The 23,814-nt window shown below is 42.2% G+C and overlaps 1 protein-coding gene across 4 annotated transcripts in view; it reads left to right on the top strand.

Annotated features, from left to right (window-relative positions):
* The window catches only part of AADAT (aminoadipate aminotransferase), an 89,198-nt gene that overhangs the window by 60,315 nt on the left and 5,069 nt on the right, over positions 1-23,814 (top strand). For all 4 annotated transcript variants that reach the window (XM_069744224.1, XM_069744223.1, XM_069744225.1 and 1 more), the window contains exons 4-11: positions 3,461-3,593; positions 12,737-12,811; positions 13,122-13,331; positions 13,524-13,589; positions 17,525-17,607; positions 17,783-17,879; positions 19,729-19,790; positions 20,119-20,183. In XM_069744224.1, coding sequence (XP_069600325.1) covers positions 3,461-3,593; positions 12,737-12,811; positions 13,122-13,331; positions 13,524-13,589; positions 17,525-17,607; positions 17,783-17,879; positions 19,729-19,790; positions 20,119-20,183 — 791 coding nt within the window. The remainder of the gene's footprint in view (positions 1-3,460; positions 3,594-12,736; positions 12,812-13,121; positions 13,332-13,523; positions 13,590-17,524; positions 17,608-17,782; positions 17,880-19,728; positions 19,791-20,118; positions 20,184-23,814) is intronic.

The raw sequence follows: 23,814 nt of genomic DNA, 5'->3' as shown, positions 1-23,814 counted from the left end.
CCACCACTACAGGGCAATGGGAAGAGAGAGGCTAAGTGTACAGATGCGCCTTTTCTGGGGTGGCTGGGGCCAGATTTTATTAGCCGGGGGGGGAGGAGCAATAACCACGGTCCCTCTCTAGGCTACTAATATCTGCTTTCAGTCACTGGCTTTCCCTCTCTGTTGGAGAAAATTGCGCGGGAGTCCGCGCCAGATTTTTCCGTGAATTAATCTTTTAACACCTACAGCTCCAAAATTTTACACACACTGCTAACATTATTAGTGAGCGACCTATATAAATCTAAGGCTGGGTTCACATTGCGTTAGAGGCGTACATTAGATAGACTATGTTAAACCGCGGCATAACGCGGTGTAGCGCAGTCCGTTAACTCCGCCATTAAGTCCTATGTCGGACGCAGCGCTATCGCATGCCCACAATGGGCGTGCGCTAGCGTTGTGCCGTCAATGAGTGACGGACCCTGGGGCGTGGAGCGCGATGACACTTCGGCACTTGCCTTAACAGCCCAACGGATCGGCACTTGCGTGAACCCAGCCTAACGGATATGCAATGGTTTACTGTATGTAAACCATGTCTCATATCCTGTCGGGTTCTGTGATGATTTAGCAAAAGCCGACAAATGAATTACCGGCTATTCTGTTATCTAGCTCTGTATGAAATATAATTTTATATATATATGTGTCTCACTGACATATATACACTGCTCAAAAAATACAGGGAACACTAAAATCCCACATCCTAGATATCACTGAATGAAATATTCCAGTTGTAACTCTTTATTCGTTACATAGTGGAATGTGTTGAGAGCAATAAAACCTAAAAATGATCAACGTAAATTATTATTATTGTTATTATTATTATTATTATTATTATTATTATTATTTATATAGCACCATTAATTCCATGGTGCTGTACATGAGAAAGGGGTTACATACAGAGTTATAGATATCGTTTACAGTAAACAAGTTTACAGTGACAGACTGGTACAGAGGGGAGAGGACCCTGTCCTTGCGGATTTATATTCTATGGGATAGTGGGGAAGAGACGGAAGGTAGGGGCGTGGCGGCGGCTCTGGCGATGGCGAGGCGGCAGAATGGTTATTGCAGGCTGTAGGCTTTCTTGAACAGATGGGTTTTCAGGTTCCATCTGAAGGAGCCGAGGGTGGTGGATAGTCGGACATGTTGAGGCGTGGAATTCCAGAGGATGCGGGATATTCGGGAGAAATATTGGAGGCGGTTGTGTGAGGAACGAATAAGTGTGGAGGGGAGTAGGAGGTCTTGGGAGGATCGGAGATTACATGAGGGAAGATATTGGGAGATTAGTTAAGAGATATAGGGAGGGGACAGGTTGTGGATGGCTTTGTAGACCAGTGTTAGCAGTTTGAACTGCATTCGTTGGGGAATTGGGAGCCAGTGGAGGGATTTGCAGAGGGGAGAAGCAGGGGAGTAGCGAGGAGAGAGGTGGATTAGCCGGGCAGCAGAGTTGAGGACAGACTGGAGTGGTGCAAGAGAGTTAGCGGGGAGGCCACAGAGAAGGGTGTTGCAGTAGTCGAGGCGGGAGATGATGAGGGCATGCACAAGAGTTTTGGTAGATTGTGGGCTTTTGAGTTGGAGGCGACAGGAGGTGGCAAGAGTTTGGACGTGCGGTTTGAAGGATAGGGCAGAGTAGAGAGTTACCCCGAGGCAGCGGATTTCAGGTGCGGGAGAGAGCGTGATGCCGTTTACCATAATAGATAGGTCAGGTAGGGGGGATACGTGAGATGGGGGAAAGATGATGAGTTCGTTTTGTCTACATTGAGTTTTAGGAAGCGAGAGGTGAAGAAGGAGGATATGGCTGACAGACACTTCGAGATTCTGGACAGCAGATAGGTGACATCTGGGCTAGAGAGGTAGATCTGAGTGTCGTCCGCATACAGGTGGTACTGGAAGCTGTGAGACTTTGAGTTGTCCTTGGCCAAGGGTATAGATGGAAACGTAAATCACAACTAATATCCCACGGAGGTCTGGAGTTGGAATGATGCTCAAAATCAAAGTGGTAAATGAAGTAACAGGCTGATCCAACTTCAGTGGAAATGCCTCAAGAAAAGGGAATGATGCTCAGTAGTGTGTGTGTGGCCTCCATGTGCCTGTATGACCTCCCTACAACGCCTGGGCATGCTCCGGATGAGGTGGCGGATGGTCTCCTGTGGGATCTCCCAGACCTGGGCTAAAGTCTCCGTCAACTCCTGGACAGTCTGTGGTGAAACGAGACATTGGTGGATGGTGCGAGACATGATGTCCCAGATATGTTCAATCGAATTCAGGTCTGGGGAATGGGCAGGCCAGTCCATAGCTTCAATGCCTTTATCTTACAGGAACTGCTGTTACACTCCAGCCACATGAGGTCTGGCATTGTCCTGCATTAGGAGCAACCCAGGGCCAACCTCACCAGCATATGGTCTCACAAGGGGTCCGAGGATCTCATCTCGGTACCTAATGGCAGCCAGGCTACCTCTGGCGAGCACATGGAGGGCTGTGCGGCCCTCCAAAGAAATGCAACCCCACACCATTACTGACCCACTGCCAAACCGGTCATGCTGAAGGATGGTGCAGGCAGCAGATCGCACAGGGTGCCAGTGGCAAATTTACCAATCCTGGTGTTCTGTGGCAAATACCAAGCGTCCTGCACGGTGTTGGGCTGTGAGCACAACCCCCATCTTTGGTGTCGGGCTCTCAAACCATCCTCATAGAGTCGGTTTCTAACCGTTTGTGCAGACACATGCACGTTTGTGGCCTGCTGGAGGTCATTTTGCAGGGCACTGGCAGTGTTCCTCCTTGCACAAAGGCTGAGGTAGCGGTCCTGCTGCTGGGTTGTTGCCCTCCTACGGCCACCTCCATGTCTCCTGGTGTACTGGCCTTTCTCCTGGTAGTGCCTCCAGCCTCTGGACACTACGCTGACAGACACAGCAAACCTTGCCACAGCTCGCATTGATGTGTCATCATGGATGAGCTGCACTACCTGAGCCACTTGTGTGGGTTGTAGAGTCCGTCTCATGCTGTCACTAGTGTGAAAGCACAACCAACATTCTAAAGTGACCAAAACATCAGCCAGAAAGCATTGGTGCTGAGATGAGGTCTGTGGTCCCCACCTGCAGAACCACTCCTTTATTGAGTGTGTCTTGATTATTGCCAATAATCATCTGTTGTCTATTCCATTTGCACAACAGCATGTGAAATTGATTGTCAAACAGTGTTGCTTCCTAAGTCGATAGTTTGATTTCACAGAAGTTTGATCTACTTGGAGTTATATTCTGTTGTTTAAGTCTTCCCTTTATTTTTTTGAGCAGTGTGTGTCTGTATATTGCCTCTCTATTAGGTTTAGTACATTTGTATTGTCCGAGAACTCTAGAAGAATTGTATCTTTCTATTTTATAATTTTATCTAATCTGTCAGTTTGAATCCATTCATTTTTACTAATATTTAGAGTTCCGGAACTCGTGTCCTGGCTGAAAGAATTGCAAAAAAAGTTGCACAATCCACCAACCCTTTCATACAGCCCAGACCAAGGACAGATGGCTATGTGCATCACAACTGGCAGCCAAGAAGGATTGTCAAAAGTAAGATGGTGAATCTGAGATTTCATTTTTTGGGGACTATTACAGGTACTGTACATGTACATGCCTGGGAAAACATGGTCATTTGGTAAAGACACTAAAACCACACTTAGCGCTTCTACAACCCCTGGCAAAAATGATGGAATCACCTGCCTAGGAGGATGTTCATTCAGTTGTTTAATTTTGTAGAAAAAAGCAGATCACAGACATGGCACAAAACTAAAGTCATTTCAAATGGCAACTTTCTGGCTTTAAGAAACACTAAAAGAAATCAAGAACAAAAATGTGGTAGTCAGTAATGGTTACTTTTTTTAACCAAGCATAGGAAAAAAATTATGGAATCACTCGATTCTGAGGAAAAAATTATGGAATCATGAAATACAAACAAAACAAAAAAACACTCCAAAACATCACTAGTATTTTGTTGCACCATATCTGGCTTTTATAACAGCTTGCAGTCTCTGAGGCATGGACTTAATGAGTGTCAAACAGGACTCTTCATCAATCTGGCTCCAACTTTCTCTGATTGCTGTTGCCAGATCATCTTTGCAGGTTGGAGCCTTGTCATGGACCATTTTCTTCAACTTCCACCAAAGATTTTCAATTGGATTGAGATCCGGACTATTTGCAGGCCATGACATTGACGTTATGTGTCTTTTTTCAAGGAATGTTTTCACAGTTTTTGCTCTGTGACAGGATGCATTATCATTTTGAAAAATGATTTCATCATCCCCAAACATCCTTTCAATTGATAGGAGAAGAAAATCGTCCAAAATATCAGCATAAACTTGTGCATTTATTAAAGACTAGATGGTGGCCCGATTCTCTAACGCATCGGGTATTCTAGAATATGTATGTATGTATATAGCAGTCACATAGTATATAGCACAGGCCATGTAGTATATAGGAGTACTACGTGGCCTGTGGTATATACCATGTGGCTGCTATATACATACATACATATTGTAGAATACCCGATGCTTTAATATAGGCCACGCAGTAAATAACACAGCCCACGTAGTATATAACACAGCCCACGTAGTATATAACACAGCCCACGTAGTATATAACACAGCCCACGTAGTATATAACACAGCCCACGTAGTATATAACACAGCCCACGTAGTATATAACACAGCCCACGTAGTATATAACACAGCCCACGTAGTATATAACACAGCCCACGTAGTATATAACACAGCCCACACAGTATATAGCAGCCACGCAGTATATAACACTGGCCACATAGTATCTAACAGTGACCACGTAGTATATAGCACGCAGTATAGAACACAGCCTCGTAGTATATAACACTGCTCACGTCTCACTGCCCTGACGAAGGAAATATATCCGAAACGCGCGTCAGGCGCCCGTAGGTTCAGGACCCAACATACCCCCCAGGTATATTTAAAAGTGATACCGTTGTGCTATTGCATTGTTGTGTATGGTTATTTGCTAACAGACCTTATATAGGTCTATGCACTGGGACACTTTATAATAAGTGTGTCGCCAATTTTTTTGATACAATTATCTTTATAGTGCACACCTTTTTGGCACATTTGGCACTTTTTTCATATGCTATTGAGCTTTTTTTATGTAATCTTCACATATACAGTATTTTAATATTTGTAATTGTTATACACGGTTTTTATGCAGCTATTGCACGTTATATTCTTTGCACCTTATGACATACACAACCAAAAAGAAAATATAGGGATTTTTTCTGCATCGGGGTTACTCTGTTGAGTATGGGTACTATGTAATCCTGTCCTTGCGGTATTTTTTACATATTATTTTATATTTTTTATGCATTGTTGCCATTTCTATAAGTAAAGGCATATTATAAAGATTCCTAAGCTTTAAGACTTTCTGGTGATTTCCTTGTTCCATGGTGGTTCGGTATTTGGTCTCTTCACCACAGTGATTTTCACTGCTCTCACAGTACACCCTAATTACCAGTTTATTTGTATACTGAGGGAGATATATATATCAGAGGTGTAATTTTGAGGATTGAATAAGGGTATACTGTGTATAATCCACATAATATATAGCACAGCCCACATAGTATCTAACAGTGACCACGTAGTATATAGCACGCAGTATAGAACACAGCCACGTAGTATATAACACTGCTCACGTTGTATATAGCAGCCATGTAGTATATACCGATACAGCCTACATAGTATCTAACACTGGCCAGGTAGTATATAGCAGCCACGCGGTATCTTACACAGCATACGTAGTATTTAGCAGTGTGGGCACCATATCCCTGTTAAAAAAAATAATTAAAATAAAAAATAGTTATATACTCACCCGCCGGCAGGATTCAGCGTAGATCCAGCCAACCTCAGGCGATGCGCGCGGCTGCCGCCATCTTGCGTTCCCAGGATGCATTGCGAAATTACCCAGATCACTTAGCAGTCTCGCAAGACCGCTAAGTCTTCTGGGTAATTTCGCAATGTATCTCTGGGACCGGAAGCTGGCGGCAGGCGCGAGCGCATCATCAGACTACGGAAGGTGAGAATAGCAGGTTTTTTTTTAAATTATTTTTAACATTAGATCTTTTTACTATTGATGCTGCATAGGCCGCATCAATAGTAAAAACTTGGTCACACAGGGTTAATAGCGGCGGTAACGGAGTGAGTTACCCGCGGCATAACGCGGTCCGTTACCGCTGGCATTAACCCTGTGTGAGCGGTGACTGGAGGGGAGTATGGAGCGGTCGCTGACTGCGGGGAGTATGGAGCGGGCGTCGGGCACTGACTGCAGGGGAGTAGGAAGGGACTAATCGGACTGTGGCCGTCGCTGATTGGTCGCGGCAGCCATGACAGGCAGCTGGCGAGACCAATCAGCGACTGGCATTTCCATGACAGACAGAGGCCGCAACCAATGAATATTCGAGCCAGACAGACAGAAGGACAGACGGAAGTGGCCCTTAGACAATTATATAGTAGATGTAATGACAGCCATCTCCCTAGTGCCTTTACCTGACATTCAGCCCCATATCATCAATGACTGTGGAAATTTGCTCTCTTCAGGCAGTCATCTTTATAAATCTCTTTGGATCGGCACCAAACAAAAGTTCCAGCATCATCACCTTGCCCAATGCAGATTCGCGATTCATCACTGAATATGACTTTCATCCAGTCATCCACAGTCCACGATTGCTTTTCCTTAGCCCATTGTAACCTTGTTTTGTTCTGTTTAGGTGTTAATGATGGCTTTCATTTAGCTTTTCTGTATGTAAATCCCATTTCCTTTAAGCGGTTTCTTACAGTTCGGTCACAGACGTTGACTCCAGTTTCCACCCATTTGTTCCTCATTTGTTTTGTTGTGCATATCCTGTTTTGGAGAGCTATTGCTTTAAGTTTCCTGTCTTAACGCTTTGATGTCTTCTTTGGTCTACCAGTTTGTTTGCCTTTAATAACCTATAACCTTCCCATGTTGCTTGTATTTGGTCCAGATTTTAGACATTGCTGACTGTGAACAACCAACATCTTTTGCAACATTGCGTGATGATTTACCCTCTTTTAAGAGTTTAATAATCCTCCCCTTTGTTTCAGATGACATCTCTTGTGTTGGAGCCATGATTCATGTTAGTCCACTTGGTGCAACAGCTCTCCAAGGTGTGATCACTCCTTTTTAGATGTAGACTAACGAGCAGATCTAATTTGATGCAGGTGTTTTTTTGGGGTATGAAAATTTACAGGGTAATTCCATAATTTGTTCCTCAGAATTGAGTGATTCCATAATGTTTCCCCTATGCTTGGTTAAAAAAAGTAACCATTACTGACTACCACATTTTTTGTTCTTGATTTCTTTTAGTGTTTCTTAAAGCCAGAAAGTTGCCATTTCAAATGAATTTAGCTTTGTGCCATGTCTGTGATCTGGTTTTTTTCTTCAAAATTAAACAACTGAATGAACATCCAACAAGGCCGGCGATTCTATAATTTTTGCCAGGGGTTGTATATATTGTTCACAAATGCTGCAAAAAGAACACATTAATCTAACAAATGTCTAAAATACTTTTAATAAATAAAATACACTGCTCAAAAAAATAAAGGAAACACTAAAATCCCACATCCTAGATATCACTGAATGAAATATTCCAGTTGTAAATCTTTATTCATTACATAGTGGAATGTGTTGATAACAATAAAATCTAAAAACGATCAATGTAAATCACAACTAATATCCCACGGAGGTCTGGAGTTGGAATGATGCTCAAAAGCAAAGTGGAAAATGAAGTTACAGGCTTATCCAACTTCAGTGGAAATGCCTCAAGACAAGGAAATGATGCTCAGTAGTGTGTGGCCTCTATGTGCCTGTATGACCTCCCTACAATGCCTGGGCATGCTCCTGATGAGGCGACGGATGGTCTCCTGAGGGATCTCCTCCCAGACCTGGACTAAAGCATCTGCCAACTCCTGAACAGTCTTTGGTGCAACGTGACGTTGGTGGATGGTGCGAGACAGGATGTCCCAGATGTGTTCAATCTGATTCAGGTCTGGGGAATTGGCGGCCCAGTCCATAGCTTCAATGCCTTCATCTTGCAGGAACTGCTGATACACTTCAGCCACATGAGGTCTGGCATTGTCCTGCATTAGGAGGAACCCAGGGCCAACCACACCAGCATATGGTCTCACAAGGGGTTTGAGGATCTCATTTCAGTACCTAATGGCAGTCAGGCTACCTTTGGCAAGCACATAGAGGGCTGTCTGGTCCTCCAAAGAAATGCCACCCCACACTATTACTGACCCACTGCCAAACTGGTCATGCTGAAGAATGTTACAGGCAGTAAATTACTCTCCACGGCGTCTCCAGACTCTGTCACTTCTGTCACATGTGCTCAGTGTGAACCTGCTTTCATCTGTGAAGAGCTCTGGGCGCCAGTGGTGAATTTGCCAATCCTGGTGTTCTGTGGCAAATGCCAAGCCTCCTGCACGGTGTTGGGCTTTGAGCACAACCCCTATCTGTGGAGGTCGGGCACTCAGACCATCCTCATGGAGTCGGTTTCTAACCGGTTGTGCAGACACATGCACATTTGTGACCTACTGGAGGTCATTTTGTGGGGCTTTGGCAGTGCTCCTGTTCCTACTTGCACAAAGGCTGAGGTAGCGATCCTGCTGCTGGGTTGTTGCCCTCCTACGGCCCTCTCCACATCTCCTGGTGTACTGGCCTGTCTCCTGGTAGCTCCTCTAGTCTCTGGACACTACGCTGACAGACACAGCAAACCTTCTTGCCAGAGTTTGCATTGATGTGCCATCCTGGATGAGCTACCTGAGCCACTTGTGTGGGTTGTAGAGTCAGTCTCATGCTACCACGAGTGTGAAAGAACAACCAACATTCAAAAGTGACCAAAACATGAGCCAGAAAGCATTGGTACTGAGATTTGGTCTGTGGTCCCCACCTACAGAACCACTCCTTTATTGAGTGTGTCTTGATAATTGCCAATCATTTTCATCTGTTGTCTGTTCCGTTTGCACAATAGCATGTGAAATTGATTGTCAAACAGTGTTGCTTCCTAAGTGGATAGTTTGATTTCACCGAAGTTTGATTTATTTGGAGTTATATTCTGTTGTTTAAGTGTTTCCTTTATTTTTTTTGAGCAGTGTATACACAAAGAGTATTTGCACATACAGTACAGACCAAAAGTTTGCACACACCTCATTTAAAGATTTTTCTGTATTTTCATGACTATGAAAATTGTACATTCACACTTCCAGGCTGTGTAAGGGCCATTTGACCAAGAAGGAGAGTGATGGGGTGCTACGCCTGATGACCTGGCCTCTACAGTCACCAGACCTGAACCCAATCGAGATGGCTTGGGGTGAGCTGGACCGCAGAGTGAAGGCAAAAGGGCCAACAAGTGCTAAGCATCTCTGGGAACTCCTTCAAGATTGTTGGAAGACCATTCCAGGTGACTACCTCTTGAAGCTAATTAAGAGAATACCAAGAGTGTGCAAAGCAGTCATCAAAGCAAAATGTGGCTACTTTGAAGAACCTAGAATATAAGACATAATTTCAGTTGTTTCACACTTTTTTGTTAAGTATATAATTCCACATGTGTTAATTCATAGTTTTGATGCCTTCAGTGTGAATGTACAATTTGAGAAGATGTGTCCAAACTTTTGGTCTGTACTGTATGTGACAAAGATCATTAATTTAAACAATTGCCAACAAGTATTTCTCACATCCAGCAAGTAAACACAACCCTATCAGATCATGAGTATAGGGCAAAAACATTAGACAAGAAGAATCGCTACCCATGTTCATGCAATCTTCAAATTAAATAATCTCTAGTACACACATACATTAACCCCTTCCCGACCTGTGACAGAGCGTATGCATCATGAAAGTCGGTGCCAATCCGACCTGTGACGCATATGCTGTGTCACAGAATGATCGCGTCCCTGCAGATCGGGTGAAAGGGTTAACTCCAATTACACCCGATCTGCAGGGACAGGGGGAGTGGTACTTCAGCCCAGGGGGTTGAAATATTACAATCCAGCCATGGCCGATGCTGCAATATCATCGGCCATGGCTGGAAACACTGGTCTGTCCCCACCACCACCGATCCCCCCCGTCCTCCGATCAGTCCTGTACACTGCTCCGCTCCCCTCCGTCCTCCTGTCCACTCCCCCCCCGTGCTCTTGTCCGCTCCCCCCGTGCTCCAATCCAACCCCCTGCACTCCGATCCACCCCCTCCATGCTCCGATCCACCCCCCGTGCTCCAATCCACCCCCCGCGCTCCGACGCGTCGCCATGGAGACCCACCAGCCGGGGACTAGGGAAGCGCACACCGCTAGAAAGAGGAAGGAGGAGAGGAGTGGACCGTAATCACTCTAATATGGCCACAGGAAAGGAAATGTACCGCACTTATATATGAAGGAATGAATTAAAATGTCCTAATAAAACAATACAAAATATGTGATAGAAAATGTGCATGTATAGGAAGAGATAATTACAGTAACTGTGCCCATATTAATATATAAAAGAAGTGGAGGGGGATACGGCTTTTTTAAACTACTCCCCTTCTTTTATATATATATATATATTTTGTATTGTTTTATTAGGACATTTTAATTCATTCCTTCATATATAAGTGCGGTACATTTCCTTTCCTGTGGCCATATTAGAGTGATTACGGTCCACTCCTCTCCTCCTTCCTCTTTCTAGCGGTGTGCACTTCCCTAGTCCCCGGCTGGTGGGTCTCCATGGCGACGCGTCCTGTTCGCTGCCTGTACCGCCTCCCTCTCTGACGCGTCGGTGTGGGATGCGGACAGGTGACGTGAGACGCCGGTCTGTGTTGACGTCACATCCGGTTTTAGACAACGGAAGCGCCGCACACATGCCGCTGCCACCACTGATTCTTAAGGTATATAAGAACGCTCATTGACATCTCTCACACATACTAAACTCCCCTAAGGAAGAAGCTAAACGCAAAACACGCGTCGGGGTCCGCGCTGCTACAACAGGTCATGTATTGTTTTTTTATCTGAGCCCTCCCTTTTTACCAGCCATACTATTTCCTATTGCTGATATTGGCGGCTAATATTGCTCTGTCACATGGCACTTTACTTTTTTCTTGCCCCATTTTGAGGATAATATGGTCTCCTGTATATTTGCACCTTATTTATAAACTAGATGGCAGCCCGATTCTAAAGAATCGGGAGTCTAGAATCCATATATACTTTATTTATTCAAATGTAAAAATAATACAATTAATAAATAATAGTAAGAAAGAACAAAAAATGGCTGCACTCACCAGCTCTTGACAATTCTTGTTATTTAAGGTACAGTTACACAGGATCCATGAACATGCTTATGAGGGGAGGGATGAAAGACATCAGACGACAACTTTGCGTGTTGTGGCAAATGCCACAACAACGGTTCTTTGCTTAAGAACAATGTCAGGTAGTAGGAAAATAGCCAGTTAATAATAGGCAATAGTTCTTTGCAGGAATGCAGATATTAATAAATAGGCAGTTTATATTGCAGAGAAATTGCTGGGCAATAATGGACAATGTCCTTATGTGGCAAATAATAGAGCAATATACCCAATGTGGCAAAGAAGAGGTTAATAAACGGCAGTCTCTCAGTATAACAGTCAGTGAATAATAGGCAGTATATGGAGAAAACACCAAACAAAAGTTCAAAATTGGTGTGAAAATGTCACTGAACCACTTCACAACTAAATATATATAGTTTTGGTAAATGGTATGATCATTTTTTTGACGAAATTCGGCAGGAGCTTGAAGAGCAACGTCACTGGGCCCGCCTCCACGCAGTAGAAACTTGCTGTGAGGTAAAAATTCAAAAATCACACCAAAATGGCGGGCGGAGTGTGTCACAGTACGGCACGTTTCTGATTGGTCGCTCGCAGCAGGCGGCAACCAATCAGACACTGGACACTGTTGACGTCACTTATCTCTGGACATTAGCTCCGGACATTATCTCCGGACAGGAAGTTGGCACAAATTGCAGGAAGTAGTATTCTAGGCAATTATATATTAGATATGGGTTGTATATAAATTATAACTATTGTCACTAGGCACTTTATTTCTATCTGGGACCTGTGCTGCCCTCTATGGGTTCACATATATTCCTTTAGCATCCATTGAGTCATGATAGTATTGATCTATATTATGCAGCATTATATTGTGACTGTATAGATTTATTTACGTTTATGCACCTGTGAGCCTAGACATTCTTTGTGTGTACTATACTTTGCATTCAGGATAGATATAATTGTTCCAGGTGCTTGTATACTGGATGGTACATATATTGGCACATTATTACTTCATGGCAGCTATTATTACCAAAGGTTGTATAGGCATTTGTCTGTATTGAGGACATGGCTCTGTAGTGGCAGTTTTTTGTATTGTTATTCTCCGTTTGTTTTGTATATATGTAATTAATAAAAATATACTATTTTAATCCTTTATTGGCATATGCTTCCGTGGTTTGTAGGAGTATATATCAGCTATTCAAGTGGCTAAAAGGCATTTCTGAATCACTGCACACAAGCGGGGGGGTAATCCTCACATGAGCTCGCTCCATGCACGTGAAGGGCAGCGTGAGTTTATTATTGGTAGTCATTGATACTGCACTGTAATAAATATTTTTCTAATCAAACATTTTAGGTATTTGAAATGCTTGTAAACCCTGGAGATAATGTATTGATAGACACACCAACCTATTCTGGGACTCTGGCAGCTGTGAGTACCTTTTTTCTTGTTTGCTCTTTCTTCTACAAACTCTGCCATCATTATATGATCACATCATCCATTGGATTTGGCATTGTGCAGTCATCTGCATTGTTCCATGTATGATCATAACGTACTTAGATTGATGGTTCACCATTGCTTTATTATTTACTTAATTTTTTTTATTTTTTTAAAGTTTAATGGATCCAAAAATGTAATTTTATGTAGGGATGGTATAAATAATGATGTTGGGAAAGAACATGAGCAAAAAGAGTATATAATGCTATATCACTGATAGATGTATGAACCTTCTGATTTCCAGGTGAAACCACTAGGATGCAACCTCATTGGTGTTCCCACCGATCAGCATGGTATTATTCCTCAGGCTCTTAAAGATATTCTCTCGAGGTGGCAACCACAGGATGTAATCATACCTGAAAAGAAATCCCCTAAAATTCTTTACACTATTCCGAATGGGGGCAATCCCACCGGAGCCTCTCTTACCAGGGACCGCAAAATAGAAGTCTACAAGGTACAGGCGATGAGAAAGTGTGATCATCTACTTTCTGACGAAGTCCAGGGCAACAACTTAATTTCAGTACATTGTGCGCTATGTTCTCAGTCTACTGTGTGTGCGGCGCACTCTTTACACAAGAATAAAGCGGGCTTTTGAATATTGAAAACCTCATAGTGGATTGTAACAGTTATAAATCTCTTTTAATAGATTGCACAAGAATATGATTTGATTATTGTGGAGGATGATCCCTACTATTTTCTGCAGTTCAATAAGGTGAGCCTTTGTCATTTATACAAACTCGTTTATCAAATGCATATTGATAATCTTTTAAAGAACATCAAGTGAAGTTTTTGCTATTTTCTAAAGCTTAGCTGTAATATCTTTGATTGATGTGTAAGTGATTCAAGGAACAGTTTCATCACTTTTAAACTACTTTCCTCAACATTAATATTAACATTAATATTACAACACCAAGAAGGAAAAGCTTTAAGAAGTTACAGGAATGATAGACATGATAATGATATGCAAATGATGAAAAATGGAAGCACAATTTTCAAAACATCTCAATTTATTCAGTATCAAGTATGCGTTGGGGTACACCAATCATTAAGATTCACTGCTGCCACATTCTTTGCAATTGCCAAACAATGATGTCCCAGATGTGCTCAATGGGATACAAGTCTGGAGATGCCATACAAAGTGCTCATAATTGCACAAGCAACATTCTGCTAGGACAAAATCATTGAAATGCCGAGTAATTAATGTACCTGGTATAAATACTAGAGTTGTCTGGCTAACATACTTTATGCCACACCGAACTACACTGCTCAAAAAATGTAGGGAACACTATAATACTACATCCTAGAGATCACTGAATTAAATATTCCGGTTGCAAATCTTTATTCCTCATATAGTGGAATGGATTGAGATCAACAACAACATAAAAATGATCATGTAAAGAAAAATTAATATCCCACGGAGGTCTGGATTTGGAATGGCACTCAAAATCAAAGTGGAAAATGAAATAACAGGCTGATCCAACTTCAGTGGAAATCCTTGCCGCAAGACAAGGAAATGATGCTCAGTAGTGTGTGGCCTCCACGTGCCTGTATGACCTCTCTACAACACCTAGGCATGGTCCTGATGAGGTGGCAGATGTTCTCCTGAGGGATCTCCTCCCAGACCTAGATTAAAGCATCAGTAAACTCCTGGACAGTCTGTGGTGCAAAGTAGCGTTGATGAATAGAACAAGACATGATGTGCTCGATTGGATTTAGGTCTGGAGAACAGGCAGGCCAGTCCATAGCATCAATGCCTTCATCATGCAGGAACTGATGACACTTCAGCCACATGAGGCCTAGCATTGTCATGCATCAGAAGGAGCCTAAGGCGCAGTGCATCTGCATATGGTCTCACAATGGGTCTGAGGATCTCATCCCGGTACCTAATGGCAGTCAGAGTACCTCTGACTAGCTCATGGAGAGCTGTACAGCCCTCCAAAGAAACGCCTTCCAACACCATTACTGACCCACTGGCAAAACAGTCATGCTGGTGGATGTTGCAGGTAGAAGAAGGTTCTCCATGGCATCTCAAGACTCTGTCACATATGCTGAGTGTGAACCTGCTCTCATCATCTGTGAAGAGCACAGGATGCCAATGTTGAATCTGCCAATCTCTGAGTTCTCTGGCAAATGACAATTGCCCTGTACGGTGTTGGGCCATCAGCACAACACCCACTTGTGCATATCGGGTCCTCATACCCCCCCTCATTGAGTTTGTTTCTGGCAGTTTGAGCAGGCACAAGGATGTTAATGGCCTACTGGAGGTGATATTGCAGGGCTCTGGCACTGCTCCTCCTGTTCCTCCTTGCACAAAGGAGGAGGTAGCGATCCTGCTGCTGGGTTGTTGCCCTCCTACGGCCCCTTCCACGTCTCCTGGTGTACTGGCCTGTCTCCTGGTATGTGCTCCATGCTCTGGACACAGTGCTGAAAGACACAGCTACCCTTCTTACCACAGCTCGCATTGTTGTGCCATTCTGGATGAGCTGTAGTACCTCAGCAATTTATGTGGGTTGTAGACACTGCCTCAGACTACTGTAAAGTACCTACGTGTTTGAGAGCAATGACAAAATTGGAGGACAATTTTATATTACAGGAGGATTTATGTAAACTAGAAGCTTGGGCTGATAAACGGCAAATGAGCTTTAATAGGGATAAATGTAAGGTCATGTATAATTATGTGCTTAATTGTAAAACACTGGGCAAACCCGTCAATGAAGAAGACCTGGGTGTATGGGTGGACGACAAACTCACATTTAGTGGCCAGTGTCAGGCAGCTGTTACAAAGGCAAATAAAATAATGGGATGCATTAAAAGAGGCATAGATGCTCATGAGGAGAACATAATTTTACCTCTATACATTTCACTAGTTCGATCATAGTTAGAATACTGTGTACAGTTCTGGTCTCCGGTGTATAAGAAAGACATAGCTGAACTAGAGCGGGTGCAGAGAAGAGCGACCAAGGTTATTAGAGGACTGGGGATCTGCAATACCAAGATAGGTTATTACACTTGGGGCTATTTAGTTTGGAAAAACGAAGGCTAAGGCGTGATCTTATTTTAATGTATAAATATATGGGGGGACAGTACAAAGACCTTTCTAATGATCTTTTTACTCATAAACCTGAGACAGGGACAAGGGTGCATCCTCTACGGCTGGAGGAAAGAAGGTTTAAGCATAATCACTGACACAGATTCTTCACTGTAAGAGCAGCGAGACTATGGAACTCTCTGCCATATGATGTTATAATGAGTGCTTCCCTACTAAAATTTAAGAAGGGACTGGATGCCTTTCTTGAAAAGTATAATGTTACATGTTATATATACTAGATTCCTTGATATGGCATTGATCCAGGGAACTAGTCTGATTGCCGTATGTGGAGTCGGGAAAGAATTTTTTCCCCCAATGTGGAGCTTACGCTTTGCCACATGGGTTTTTTTGCCTTCCTCTGAATCAACATGTTAGGGCATGTTAGGTTAGGCTATGGGTTGAACTAGATGGACTTAAATTCTTCCTTCAACCTTAATAACTATGTAACTATGTAAAATGCAAAAGTTACCAAAACAGCCAAAAAGGATGAGAATAGAGATATGATCTGAGGTCACCCCCTGCAGAACCACTCCTTGCCTTACTAATTGCATATAATTTCTACCAGTGGTCTGTTCCATTTGCACAACAGCAGGAGAAATTAATTTACAATATGTGTTGCTTCATAACTGGACAGGTGGATTTCGCAGAAGTGTGATTGACTTGGAGGAAAATTGTGTTGTTTAAGTGTTCCAGTTATTTTTTTTGAGCAGTGTATAATCCTGGAAGTAAGACCGGTGTGAAGGTGTGTTCCATCGTAAAGGCCTCTTCATAGTGTTGCCCACTTGGTCTCCAGACAAATCTCCGGCCATCATTGCATCCAGGATAAATTAGGTACTCATCTCTGAGAGGATAAACCTCCATTGCCGTTTTACTCTCTCCCATGATAGCCTTTGAGAGCGATGGCGTTAGGTCATTTAAGCGGTCTTCACAAGGGAGCATCACACCGGTCCTATTCTCGAGATTGTAACATAATGTACAGTAGCCAAACCCCTCTAGTCAATATTCCAGGTACACAAACAGATTGGCATTATATTAATTTGGTCGCGGATCCTGTTACCGCCATTGCTCCATAGTGTCCCATGAGATGTTTTTCAACATGTCACATGTTGCTCGATCTACTGTGAGCTGCCTGCGTGGCTTAAACATGTTACCACAGCCTGCAGCATCTCCGAACTTGTCTCCCATTGAGCAGATCTGGGACATCATTGGTTGGAAAATGCAATGGGGCTGCCAGCAGTGGATATTGATGATTTACATGCCCAAGTGCATTCCACATGGCGGAACATTCCTCAGAGAACCATTGACAACCTTAATGATAGCAGCCAAGGCCTGTAAGTGTAAGGGTTTCTGCGTGTAGTGCTCATACTCAATACTAAATAAATTGAAATGTTTTGAAGATTTTGTTTCCATTTTTTCATTATTTGAAAATTATTAAAATGTCTATCCATCCTCTGATTTCCATAACTCCAGGATTTTTCATTCTTGGTGTTGCAATTTTAATGCTAAGGAGCCTATTTTAAAGGTATGTAAAGTTTTCATCTTTTCTTCGCTTTCTCTAGCCCTGGGCACCATCATTTCTGTCAATGGACATTGATGGTAGAGTTATTAGAGCTGACTCCATGTCAAAGATTCTTTCTTCAGGGTAAGCTCATTATTTCAAACTTTTCAGTAAAGACGATGTTTTCAGTAATCAGTGACTTAATTAGTGAATTGTGTAGGTAATATTTGATATTATACAGCACATCTGTATATTAGTAATAATTCTAACAGAGAGTTTTCTTGTTTGTTTGTTTGTTTGTTTGTTTGTTTTTTACCAGACTAAGGATTGGTTATTTAACTGGCCCCAAACCGCTTATAGACCAGATAGTATTGCACATGCAGGCGTCAACATTACATACTAGTGCCTTTACTCAGGTAATTGTACAAGATTCTCAAACTTTCCATACTGTCAGTCATGGTTGTTTTTTTCAGGAGGTAAAAATGCACATACCACTCTTCTGTAAGAGTGGCTAGTTATTAGAAGGTTTTCTTGCATGTTTGGAAATTTCTTGCTCGGCAATTTTGCTTATTATCTGAATGTAGTAGGAAGACTTAAAAGGGTTGTTTGGAAATTTAACATTGATGGCCTATTCTTAGGATAGGTTCATCAATGTCTGATCGGCGAGGATTTGACGCTCGGCACCCCCGCCGATCAGCTGTTCCCGGTGTCAGCCGCAACCAGAACTACTCAGTTGCGGAGCTGCACAGTACAGCTCCTTCAACTGTATAGTGACCACAGCCAAGTACTACACATCCCCCCCCATTCAAATTAATAAGGGTGGATGTGTGGTGCCCGGCCGCGGCCACTATTCCTTTGACGGAGATGTACTATGCAGCACCATAACTAAGCAGTTCCAGCTGCCACCAACACCAGGAGCAGCTGGGTATCGCACCCCCACCGATCAGATGATGGCCTATCCTAAGGACAGGCCATTTGTGTATGGGTCCTGGATATAATATTATTATTACAACTCCCTTAACCCCTTCACGACATCCGCCGTGGATATACGGCACATGTCAGAAGCAGGTTTATGGAGCGGGCTCATGCAACGAGCCCACCCCATACCCGGCAGGTGATGGCTGAGTATTACAGTCAGGACCTGCCAATAAAAAAATGATGGGAGGATCGGAGCTCCATCCGCAATTGTTAACCTGTTAAATGACGCTTTCAGTCTCTGACAGCGACACTTAATATGCGCCGACGTGCGTGGTACTTCCGCCTTTTCCGCACACCCATGACCTGATTGTGGGTCGCAGATGGGTTGTCATGACAGCCGGGGGGTCAGCTGATGACTCTCATGCTTGTCAGTACGGAGCTGCATTGAAACCATGCCTGTGGCCAGGCTTCAAAGAAAACTGTGATTCTGCTATATGCAGCGATCTTCATTAACAAGATCAGTAAAAAGTAAAAATATAAATTAAAAAAATTATAATATACGGAAAAATAAAGAAAACCTAACCGTTCAAATCATTTCCCTTTCCGCCCGTTGAAAATAAAGATATTTAAAAAAAAATACACATAATTGGGATCACTGTTTATAGAAAATTGTGATCTCTCAAAGCATAAAAACAATCTGATTGGTAAACACAGTAAACAGAAAAAATTACAGAACGCCCTACAGTTCCCCAAAAAATGCTGTAACAAGTGATGAAAAAGGCCCATCTATCGGCATGCAGCACCATCGTACGTATAATGTGCATTTAATTATTGTATTTGCTGGCATGAATAATTTCATAGAAAAAAAAAAGCTGTCTCAAAATGGCACCGGCGGCACCATCTTGCTAGATAAATGCTACTGAGCAGCAGCACCAGCTTCATCTTAATGGAGACTATTTTTTTTTTCTCTAGTGAGATGGTCGGTGCCATTTTTAAACAGAATTTATTTTTTCAAATGTATTTATACCAGCAAATGAAATAATAAAATGCACATTATACATGCGATCATGCTGCAGCACAGGCGCCGCTGACTGCATCTGCCTACTGAATGTGATTTTTTTTTTTTTCTCTATGTATAATATTTAGTATGTAATCTAGGGGGCAGGTCAGTGAGGGATCAGTGTCCTGTCAGAAGCCATACTGATGAATAGGTAATCAGAGCACCACATGAAGACCCCCCACAGGCCGCCCCTCAGCACGGGCATATCATTAACTCAAAACAGTCCCAGTGGGACATCGACACTGGACTGCTACTCTCTTCTTTTCTGTTGTGCTCTTCTTCTTTAGGTAATGGTAGTGCAGCTGCTGCAGAAATGGGGTGTAGACGGCTTCATGGAACACATTGAGAGGTATGAAAATCATTGTACTTCCACCAATTCACAGTGTTTATAGAATGCTAATAAATGTACTAATGTTTTCCTTTTGAAGACTCGCCCCCAGCCCCAAAAACAATCCCTTTATGGTAGGTCTGCATCCCTATTTGAAGTAACTACTATCGTCGTTCATTTGTAAGCCCAGCCTTTTGTGCTTGCCTCAGATTTATACTTACACCTGGTCACTTAAGTAATGTTAGTGACTATGGGGTATTAAGACAAGTGTGTATTGTATATAAGTGTGTATTGTATTGTGTGTATTATGTATATTCTCAGTATCTTTTGCCATTTTTGTGACTTGCAGTGTCATACAGTTCTACCGGTCACAGAGAGATGCCATGCTTGTATCTGCCGATAAGTGGCTAACAGGTAACTGGTAAAAACCATGTTGTGCACAGGAGACTATTTTCCTGACAAGCAAAGTCATCTTATGTATTACATGAAAATGGTCATACCATTAAATTAAGATTGGTGACTTTTTTCTTCATACTGCTTCGGGTTTAGCGTCTTAGTGACCGAGCCAATTTTGACCTTAATGATTAGGCCAAATTTAACAATTCTAACCACTGTCACTTTATGTGGTAATAACTCTGGAAATTTTCAACGGATCCCACTGATTCTGAGGTTGTTTTTCGTGACTTATTGTACTTCAATATAGTGTTATGACCTACATTTATTTGCAGAAAAAAAAATGGAAATTTGGCAAAATATTTGAAACTTTTGCCATTTTCAAACTTTTAATTTTTATGCCTTTTAAATCAGAGAGTTATGTCACAGACAATAGTTAATAAAAAAATAAAATATCTCACATGTCTACTTTACAATCAGGACAATATTGGAAACATAGTTTTTTCTTTTAGTTAGTTATTAGAAGGGTAAAAATTTGACCAGCAATTTCTTATTTTTATAAAATTTACAAAACCATTTTTTTTAGAGACCACATTACATTTGAAGTGACTTTGATGGGTCTATATGATAGAAAATACCCCAAAGTGACACCATTCTAAAAACTGCACCCCTTAAGGTGCGCAAAACCACATTCAAGAAGTTTATTAACCCTTCAGTTGCTTCACAGGATCTGAAGCAATGTGTAAGGAAAAAATTTACATTTTATTTTTTCACAAAAAAGTTACTTGAGACCCTTTTTTTTATTTACACAAGTGTAACAGGAGAAAATTGGCCACAAAACTTGTAGTGCAATTTGTCCTGAGTACGCCGATACCTCATTTGTGGGGGAAATTTACTGTTTGTGCACACAGCAGGGCTCGGAAGGGAAGGAGCACCGTTTGACTTTTGAATGTAAAATTTGGAGTAATTAGCAGACACCGTGTCACATTTGGAGAGACCTTGATGTGCCTAAACAGTGGAAACCCCTCACAAGTGATGCCATTTTGGCAGCCACACCCCTCAAGGATTTTATCCACGGGTATAGTGAGCATTTTGAACCCACAGGTACGACACAGAATATGGTAACATTAGGTTGTCATATTGAATACGTCATCATTAGTGTTGACATCAAGTGCTCGCTACTCCAGTTTGCGTTGTGTTTGCACTGGGTATCGCGGGTGATTGAGTGACATGTTTGACTCTCTGCCCTGCCTGTTTTGCGGCTGTTGGAAACCCAAAAAAGACATGTGGGGATCCATGATATTCTGTGCATTCCCGAGTACCCGATGCAAACTCAAGTAGCGAGCATGTGCGCTGAACACTATCAGTCATATCGTTTTGTTTTTTGTTTTTTTTTTACTTTTGAAAAAAAAAAAAAACAATTCTTACCGCTTCTGAAAAGGACAGATAAAATTGAATTTGTTTTATTTTATAATTTTTATCTAACTAAGGGGATGACAAAGGAGGATCTGATTTACTATTTCTTTCTTTTGATCACTGTAATAGACTATCACAATGATCAAAAGGAACCATTTGGAAAAATGTCCTATTGTTGTAAGGTATCAGCTGGCGAGCTGCGCATGCGCCCTGCATTTTTTTAGGATGATGAAGCGGAGGGCTGGGGATGGATCAGGAGGGCCGGGGATGGCAGAGGTATTTGTGGTGGGGGAGCTTGGGGGGCATCATTTCTCTCTCATCTGGCACAATTTTTTTGTGTGATCACCATTATCCAATGAATAACAGCGATAAAATGTTCGGGAACTGGAAAATCCAGCCCTGATCATGTTCTCTAGAGTCTCAGCCAAGCCCAGTAGCCAAGACTTTCTGACTCTAGGGGGGGCTCTGCAGCCTTATTCCTGATCGACGTTTTAAAACGGCAATGAGGTAATAAGGCCCCTTAGCGGCCGCCGTTTTAATGTGTATTGGCAGTCGTTAAGGGTTAATATAGTTGATGTGTGTTACTTTACTGTTTTAGGGTAAATGAATAATAATAATAATTTTATTTATATAGCGCCAACATATTCCACAGCGCTTTACAAATTATAGAGGGGACTTGTACAGACAATAGACATTACAGCATTACAGAAATCACAGTTCAAAACAGATACCAGGAGGAATGAGGGCCCTGCTCGCAAGCTTACAAACTATGAGGAAAAGGGGAGACACAAGAGGTGGATGGTTATGAATGTCCTCATATATTTATCAGTAGTTTTAAAAGGAGTTCTACCTTAAAAAATTTCATTTTAAATCAATTTTAAAATACCTTTTAATGAGAAAATCATGCATGTTTTATCTAAGGAGGTAATATAGCGTGACTATAAATGGCTACCACGCATAGGCTTAGGACAAGCCACTCCATTTATCAAATCCTGGCCTTTACCCTCTAATCCCTGTACAGAGATCTGGATTTACACAGGGGCACGTGGGTTGGGGGAGCAATTGGCTGAAGCAGCGAGATGACTACTCCAGCTGGACAGTTCATACACCCATACTGCCAGACTGGAGAGTACTACAGGTCCCAACCACTCTAATCTGGCTGGACAGAGCCTGCACCATCCAGAGCTTCAACATCTCCTAAATCACCAGCATTGCCCGCAAAATGAATACGGCAACGCCTGGTGACAGAAGCAGGAGCAGGTACTGGAGTAGATATGACAAATAATAACTAAAGTATCGTAAAATGTTGTGGTATTGATTGTCCATGGCACAGTACACGAGCTTCCTATTGCACATGCTCACTGGTACTTGTCCTGTTAATATTTTTGGATGGGTTTCTGTCAGTGTAACAAGATCAGGGGGCATCATAAAGTACCATAGTGATTAGAGTTTGTAAAGGTTAAAATAGCCAGCTCACCATAGGTAGATACTCGGGGATCAGAAGCTCGCCACAGTCCTGCTGCGCCTTATAAAGCCAAAGAAAGAATAGTCTGGATCATCGAATATATATTAAAATTTCTTTAATGCTTTATTCCAAAATGTGTAAAACAGCAAAGTGGTTTGATATTTTTCATGGATTTGCTGTACTTCTTTTAGACATTTTGGAATAAAGCATTGAAAAATTTGTAATATACATTGTTGAGTCAGATCATTCATTGGACTATAGTGAAGACACAAAAGAGCAAAGTGAGGTAAAAAATACTCTGTTGTAAAAAAATCACAGTAATAAGCAAGTGCTAGCTAGTGTGATTTTTTTACAACAGAGTATTTTTTACCTCACTGTGCTCTTTTGTGTCTTCAAGTTTTTTGGTCGTGTGAACATGTTCCTACAGACTTGTTCAATGTGCAAGTAGCCCATGTGTTTCTGGTTCTATAATTGTTCTCTTGTTTCTACAAGACTGGGGAGTCCACCACTCCTCTGTGGGTCATTTGCACATCTAGCACTTGCTTATTACTGTGATTTTTTTACAACAGAGTATTTTTGACCTCACTGTGCTCTTTTGTGTCTTCAAGTTTTTTGGTGGTGTGAACATGTTTCTTCAGACTTGTTCAATGTGCAAGTAGCCCATGTGTTTCTGGTTCTATTTTGGACTATAGTGATTAACTCCTAAGACAAAAGTGTTATTACCAAGAACAATGCCAGGTGTACGCTACCATTGGATTCTGAGAGCAGTGG

Source organism: Ranitomeya imitator, chromosome 1, assembly GCF_032444005.1.
Source record: "Ranitomeya imitator isolate aRanImi1 chromosome 1, aRanImi1.pri, whole genome shotgun sequence".
Taxonomy (NCBI): Eukaryota; Metazoa; Chordata; class Amphibia; order Anura; family Dendrobatidae; genus Ranitomeya; species Ranitomeya imitator.
This window is presented reverse-complemented; position numbering and strand designations above follow the sequence as displayed.